Below are 7365 nucleotides of genomic sequence, written 5' to 3' on the forward strand. Positions count from 1 at the left end.
GAGTGCTGGACTGCGAAGCTGCCCACAGCCTCTGCAGCATCAGTTCAATCCCCGGCTGCCAGGTGAGGGACCCACATGGCGCGCAGACCTCTCCTGCCGCCCGCTGCTCCCCTCAGCAGTGCACTTCGGTCCTTCTGCCTGCTCTGCTCCCCGCTCTGGCTCTGGTGAATTCTCTCACCCTCCCCCGCTTCTGACTGTACCCAGTGCTTCTATAAATAAGTCATCTAAAAAAAAGATTTATTTATATATGCACGAACTGGGGTACAGTCAAGGGCGTGGGTGAGAGAATTCACCAGAGATAGAGCGGGGAGCAGAACAGGCAAATGGACAGAAGACACTGCTGAGAGGAGCAGTGGGGAGACAGGAGAGGTCTGCTGTGCCATGTGGGTTTCTCCCTGGCTGGCGGGGAATTGAACCCTTGTTGCAGAGGCTGCTGACAGCTTCACAGCGCGGCACTCAACCTGCTGCGCCACCGAGGGGGCCTGGTAGTTTTATTTTTAAAAAAGATTTATTTTTATTTACACATACAACAACTGGGGTGTAGGCCAGAAGTAGGGGGGTGAGAGGATTTCCCAGAGGCACAGTGGGGAGCACAATAGGCAGATCTACTAAAATCCAGTGCTGAGGGGAGCAGAGGGGAGACAGGAGGGGTCTGCCGCGCCATGTGGGTCGGCTCCCTTGCTAGGGATTGAACTCAGGCCGCAGTGGCTGGCGACAGCCTGGTAGCGCTGAGACTCAACCCCTGCACTAGCAGGGAGGCCCCCCTCCCCCAGAGATTTTTCTCCCACGTGCATCCAGGAATCCGAAATTGTGGACGCACTTTTTAACTTAAAATACTGCTTAGTAACATATTTTTTAAAAAAGCAAACCACTTCCCGCTCCAGCCAGCTCTAGCTGGGAGTGCTTCCAGGCGGACAGGTCAGCCTTGAGTTGGCAACCTGGTGCCGGTGAGTCCCGGCTGGGCCCCAGGGCAGGTAGCCACCAGCCACGTGTGTCTAAATCTTAAACAGAAATTAAATAAACTCTAACATTCTGGTCTTTATCACTGGCCACGTTTCGGGACACACCGTGTCAGGGGAGGGCGGCCTGTGGGCATCCCCGCCGGCCGGGAAGCGGGTCTGGACACCCCTCCCCGCCCAGGCCCTGGGGCTGGTGGCCACGACCACCCACCTCCCTCTCCCCTCTGGGGGCCGGCGGGGGCCTCCCGCTGTCCCGGAGCGCGGCACCCACCGTGCTGCCGCTCCCTGCACAAACCCGAGCTCTCGGGCTGCTCGTTGGAGGCGCAGGACCCCCACCTGGCACGCGGGCGCGGACTCCCCCGCTCGGCCCCGCGCCCCCGGGCCGGCGCCCCGTGCCCCTGCCCAGGGGACGCGCGCCTCGGCCGCACCCCCGCGGGCCCGGCCTTCCGGGCCTCAGTTTCCCCAGCGGCGGGGAAGAGCGCACCGCGCCGCCTCCCCGCGCGCGGCCCGGCCCGGCCCCCCTCCGTGCCCTCCCCTCGCCCGGCGGGGTGCGGGCGGCGGCCGGGGGCGGCGGCGCGGGCGGCGCGCGGGGGCGGCGGAACCTTGCTAGGGGGCGCGCGTTTCCGTCCGGCTCCTTTCCCGAGGACGCCGCCGCCCCCCGCGCCCGCGCCCCCCGCGCCCGCGTCCCCGGCGCCGCCGGCCCGGAGTCCCCGGAAGTCTCCCGCCGCCGGCTCTCGCGAGGGAAGCCCGGGCCGCCGGGACCTCGGCCCGCTCCTCCGGACCCCGCAGGCCGCCGCACCGGGTACGGGCGCCGGCGGGAGGGAGGGGCCGGGCCCCGGCGGGGGAGGGCGCCGCGGCGCGCGGGCGGCGGGCCCGGGGGGCCGGGGGCGGCGGCGGGCCCGGGAGCGGAGCGGGGCCGGGCGCGGGGAGCCCGGGGCGCGGGGCGGAGGCGCGGACGCGGGCCGGGTTGCGGGGGCGGGGCTGGGGCGCGCGGGGCCGAGGCGCCGAGCGCGCGCGGGTGGAAGTGGGGCACTGGGTTAGTGGGGCTCCGCGGAGGCGGCCAGAGCGGACTTGGCAGCGGCCGCGGCCGGCCGCGGGGCCCAGCAGGGCCGGGACCGGGGTCCGGGGGGGCGGGGGTCCCCAGCCGGCGCCGGGAGAGGAGGAAGCGCCGCGGGAGAAACCCCGGGCGGGGAGCGGGTGTGAGAGAAAAGGCGGTGCAGACGGCAGGAGGAGCCCAGATTTGGGGTTCGGGGACGCCCCTCGCTGACAGGCTGGGGGAGGCCGGGGGCGGCAGGTGGGCCGGGGGCTGCGAGCGCGAGCGACTTTCTTTTCGTGGGGGAGACAGCGGGGTGCAGGGCGCTGGGCGGCAGGGAGCGGTCCCGGGGAGGGCGGCTTCTGACCTGTCTCCCCCGCGCTCCCAGCCGCCGCTCCCGATGCTGCTGCTGCCGCCGCGGCCGCCCCACCCGCGGTCCTCCTCCCCGGAGGCCATGGACCCACCGCCCCCCAAGGCGCCCCCTTTCCCCAAGACGGAAGGGCCTTCGTCCACGCCTTCCTCGGCGGCGGGGCCCCGACCCCCGCGGCTGGGCCGCCACCTGCTTATCGACGCCAACGGGGTTCCCTACACGTACACGGTGCAGCTGGAGGAGGAGCCCCGGGGCGCGCCCCAGCGCGAGGCGCCCCCCGGAGAGCCCGGCCCGCGCAAGGGCTACAGCTGCCCGGAGTGCGCCCGCGTCTTCGCCAGCCCCCTGCGGCTGCAGAGCCACCGCGTGTCGCACTCGGACCTCAAGCCCTTCACGTGCGGCGCCTGCGGCAAGGCCTTCAAGCGCTCCAGCCACCTGTCGCGGCACCGCGCCACGCACCGCGCCCGCCCGCCGCACACCTGCCCGCTCTGCCCGCGCCGCTTCCAGGACGCCGCGGAGCTGGCGCAGCACGTGCGCCTGCACTGAGCCCGCCCGCCCGGCCCGGCCCGGCCCGGCCCGGCCCGGCCCGGCGCGCCCCGGGGGACGCACCCCCTCCCGCCCGCGCGCCGCGCCCCGGCGCCCGTCCCCGCGGCGGTGGCAGCCGGGGCTCGCCCGCGCCCGCCGCCGCCCGCGCCCTGCGCTCAATAAACATTCCGATCTCCACGCCGGGCTGCCGTCTGGTCTGTGCGGGCGCGGGGGCGCGGGGGCGCGGGGCGGGCGCGGGGGGGGGCGCGGGCGGCCGCCGCTCCCGGGAACCTTCCTCTCGGCGCGCGTTTCTGGCCGGAGCCCTTTCCCGCGGGCCCGGGCGCCCCGCCCCCGCCTCCCGCCCCTGGACCCTCCCCGGTGTCCCCCGCTCCGCTCTCCCCTCGCCCGGCGCCGCCAGCTCCCGGGCCCGCGCGCCCCGCCCCGCCGCCCCCTGCCGCGCCGAGGGTGGCGCGGGCCGCTCCCGAGGCGCCCGGACCCGAGAGGCCGCTGCACCGGGTACGGGGCCGGGAGGCGGGCAGGGGCGGGCAGGCGGGGGCTCCGGGGCGGGCGGGGCCGGCGCTGTCCAGGGCGCCCTGCGGGGCCGGCTCGGCGTGGGGTCCCCCGCGGGGAGGCCGGGCCTCTGTGGAGCGGGAGGAAGGGCCTGCGGGTGGCCGGGCGGCCACGGCTGGGGCCGAGGGGCCCGCGCGCAGCTGACAGCCCCGGGGCACGGCGGCCCCGTGCGCGCCCCGCGCTGCAGGAGGACGAGGACCGGGCAGCGTCAGGCCCGGGCGGCGCGCGTCCTGGCGCGGGGGGGGGGGGGAGCCCTGCAGTGCACGAGGACGGGGCGCGGCAGGCCCGCGGCGGGGGAGGGAGGCCCGCGGGGCGACCCCCTTCCCTGTAACCCCATCCTCTCTCCCACCCCCAGGCCTCGGCCACCCCTCCGGATGCTGGTGCTTCGGCCCCCCTGCCCCCGGCCCCTGGTGCTGCCCTCGATTGCGGCCATGGAGGCTCCGCCCCCTCGGACGGCTCGCTCCCCAGAGCCCGGCCCCTCCTGCTCCACGGAGCCGCCCCGGGCCGCGTCCCCGCCGCGGCCCCGCCACTACCTGCTCATTGACACGCAGGGCGTCCCGTACACCGTGCGGGCGGGGGAGGAGGCCCGGCGGGAGCCCGCGGCCGCCCGGCCCGGCGCGCAGAGAAAGTGCTACAGCTGCCCGCAGTGCTCGCGCGTCTTCGAGTACATGTCCTACCTGCAGCGGCACAGCATCACGCACTCGGAGGTGAAGCCCTTCCAGTGCGACACCTGCGGCAAGGCCTTCAAGCGGGCCAGCCACCTGGCGCGCCACCACTCCATCCACAGGGCGGGCGGGGGGCGGCCCCACGGCTGCCCGCTCTGTCCCCGGCGCTTCCGCGAGGCGGGCGAGCTGGCCCAGCACAGCCGGGTCCACTCGGGGGAGCGCCCTTACCAGTGCCCTCATTGCCCGCGCCGGTTCATGGAGCAGAGCACGCTGCAGAAGCACACGCGGTGGAAGCACCCGTGAGCCGCCACGGCTCCCGAGCCACGGGGTTGGGGGGCTGGGCCCTCCACATCTGGGCTCGTCCTGGACACAGACCCAGCTCCTCGGGGTGCGCCCTGCCCGCAGGAGGTGCCCACGCGCCCTCTGCTGGCCTCCTGTTTGGTGGGCACTTGGAACAGACCTCCCTCTCACAGACCGGGGTCCACTCACCTGCCTCCCAAAGGCCGACCCCTCCCTCCAGCCCTGGATGGGGGCAGCGCTGTGGGTGCAAATCCCCAGCCCCCAGCGTGGCTGGGGGCCAGCAGGAAGGCCGCCTTGCTGATGATGGGGGAGCTCCTGGACCTGCCCCTGACCCCAGCCAGGGCTGGAGACCCGACACCCAATAAACACGTTTCCACGTTGAGCACGGGCGCTCTGTTCTGGGGCATCGGCTGGCCTCTGCTGCTGGCGGGGAGCCTCAGCCAGGGCTGACAGCTGGCCCTGACCTGTCCGGCTGGGGTGCTGGGAGGTGGCCCTGGTGAGCTTCCTCCCGGCCCCAGCTTGCCCGGACTCAGGACATCGACACGGTGTTGTTAAATATATTTTTTTAACCACTATTCCGAGGAATACAAGGTGTTCAGATTTGCAAAATACAGGGGAGGCCACTGTGGGAGCGGTCGCCGTGGGCCGCGGGCCACGGTTCTCTCCTCCCGGTGAGAAGAGCCCTTCCTAGCCCCAGGCTGGCCGCAGCTGCCCTGGCGGGGAGGGGGTGCTGCGGGCAGCGGAGCGGGAGGAGGGCCGCCGCAGGGGTGAGGCCGGCGCCCACAGCCCGCTCCAGTTCCCGCGCGGGCCAACGGCCAGAGCCGGACCGCCTTTCTGCGCGGCCTCTGGGCTGGAGGAGCAAGCGGGCCAGCTCCGCTCCGCAGACGGGGGAGGCGCCGCCCCCGACGCGTGCAACCTGCGAGAAGGCCGCAGCCTGACCCGGCATGGCCGCGCCCCGCGTGTCCACGCATCCTCCCCACGCCGCCGCAGGTGAGTGGCCTGAGGCCAGGGTCTGCCTGAGCAGTCGGCTCTCACCACCAACCGGGGCTCTGGGGGGCTGCCCCGACCCTTCGCGGGGCGCTCCGCCCACGGCCGGGCACCTGCTGTCGGCACCGGGGACCCAGCGGGTCCAGCCGGCGAGGGTGCGGGGCGGGGGGCGGTGGAGGGGCGGGTTGCGGGCTTCGTTTGCAGCGAACGGCTTAAAGGGGTGCTCCCCGCGCTTCCGGCCGCCCCGCGCCCCGCTTGTCCGTGACCGCTGGGTGCGGCGCTGCCCACCGGGGGAGCCCCGCGGCCGCCGCTCTCCAGGAACCGGGAATTTCGCGATGCTCCCTGCCCGGGCTTGGGGCGGGCGGGGGGAGCGCTGCCAGGGGCCATCGCGCAAGTGCAGCCCTGGCCGCCGCCGCAATCGGCCGGCCTCGCGGGGGACCGCGGGCTCCCGGCGGCAGCGCGCCGGACCGGGCGATGCCGGCGTCCTGGCCCGCCCCGCGGCTCGGCCCCGAGACTCGCCGCCCCGGCCGCGGCGCCCGCGCGCGCTCGGTGGGCGCTTCCCTCCGCCCCCCGCGACACTTTGCAGACGCTCCCCGGCGCCGGGCATGGGCGCCGCCGCCGTCGGTCCGCGGGCCGGATTCCGCACGCGGGTGGGTGAGCGCGGGCCCCGGGCCTCCGGCCGCGGCGCCTGCGGGCCGGGGGGAGACCGCCGCCCCCGCGGCCGCGCGCGGCCCCCGCCGTCCCCTGCCCCGGCCCCTCCCCCCGCGGGACAAAGGGCGGGGGCGCATCCTCGCGCGTGACCCGCCCCCGCACTGCGCACGCGCCCAGCCGCCCACGGGGGAGGGTCGTGGTCACCCCCGCGGGCGGGGCGCCGGGGGCGGGGGCGCCGGGCCGAGCGGCCCCCCTCGCCCGTGGCCCCAGGCGGCGCCGCGAGGGTCTGCCGCTCCGGCCCCGGGGAGCCCGCCCGTGCCCCTCGCCTCGGGGAGCCCGGGGCGGCGCCCTCGCCGGCGGCGCCTCCTCCCGCGCGCGTGAGGAGCGGGCCCACCTGCCCCGGGATGGCCCCCCATCTGTGGCTGTCTCCGTCCAGTGCCCCTGAGGCGCGCAGCTGCCCGGGTCCCCTGAAGCCGCGCCATGAACGACCGAGCCGGCCGCAGGAGGACAAGTGAGGAGGCTGGGCTGCTGCCCGTTCCTCCCGGGCGGTGCGGGGGGCTGGCCCGCGGGCCCCGGCCCGGGGTGACCCGCCTCTCCTCTCCAGTGAAGAAGGACGACGAGGGCCTGGAGCTCTCCATCCCCTTCGACGAGGAGCCCCGCCTGGACCCCCAGGTCTTCTACAGCCTGAGCCCCGCTCGGGGGACCTTCGAGGGTGAGCGGGGGCGGGGCGCGGAGGGCCGCGAGTTGGGGGCCCGGGGGTGCCTGGGTGTGACCAGGCCCGCCCCCCCCCAGAGCCCGCAGAGCCCGCGCCGCCGGCCGTGGCCCTGATGACCGGCGTGAGGGCGCAGCTGCACATGGCGCTGGAGCGCAACTCCTGGCTGCAGAAGCGCATTGAGGACCTGGAGGAGGAGCGGGACTTCCTGCGCTGCCAGCTGGACAAGTTCATCTCCTCCGCGCGCTTGGATGCGGGTGAGCCCCAGGCCCCGCACCTGCCCGCCCCCCCTCAGCTCCCCTGCTGCTGGGCTCCCACCGGTGCTGCCCCCACCCGGGGGCCAGTCTCTGGCCCCAGTCTGGAGGACACTTCTCTTGCGTCCTCCCTGTTCCCTCCAGCTCCCGCACCCCTCTCTCATTCAGTTGAACCCCCCTTGTTTTTCAGTATCTATGTCTTGGGTGACTCCTCTGCTTTGATCACCTACAGTCTGGGTCCCTGGCACCTGCCACGGCCTTGCCGGCTGATGGGCCCAATTCTGTTCTGGCTGAGTTCAGGGTCCTCTGGACTTGCTTGGCAGGAACCCCAAAGCCAGACCT

General features: G+C 74.5%; 2 protein-coding genes across 2 annotated transcripts; both read left to right on the forward strand.

Annotated features, from left to right (window-relative positions):
• The first annotated feature begins 1714 nt into the window (after positions 1 to 1714).
• ZNF580 (zinc finger protein 580) lies at positions 1715 to 2994 on the forward strand. The gene is made up of 2 exons (XM_084257552.1): positions 1715 to 1761; positions 2381 to 2994. Exon 2 carries the CDS (start codon positions 2393 to 2395, stop codon positions 2903 to 2905), a length of 513 nt encoding a protein of 170 aa, XP_084113678.1. The 5' UTR covers positions 1715 to 1761; positions 2381 to 2392; the 3' UTR covers positions 2906 to 2994.
• Positions 2995 to 3813: 819 nt separating this feature from the next.
• ZNF581 (zinc finger protein 581) lies at positions 3814 to 4422 on the forward strand (the record flags this gene model as incomplete). Its single annotated transcript, XM_084257622.1, has 1 exon — positions 3814 to 4422. Exon 1 carries the CDS (start codon positions 3829 to 3831, stop codon positions 4420 to 4422), a length of 594 nt encoding a protein of 197 aa, XP_084113748.1. The 5' UTR covers positions 3814 to 3828.
• Between the last annotated feature and the right edge of the window lie 2943 nt (positions 4423 to 7365).

This window comes from Talpa europaea (assembly GCF_964194135.1).
Source record: "Talpa europaea genome assembly, chromosome: 16".
NCBI classification, from domain to species: Eukaryota; Metazoa; Chordata; class Mammalia; order Eulipotyphla; family Talpidae; genus Talpa; species Talpa europaea.

Coding starts and splice junctions, on each gene's coding strand:
- ZNF580 (XM_084257552.1), top strand. CDS start 2,393: ATGCTGCTGCTGCCGCCGCGGCCGCCCCACCCGCGGTCCTCCTCCCCG.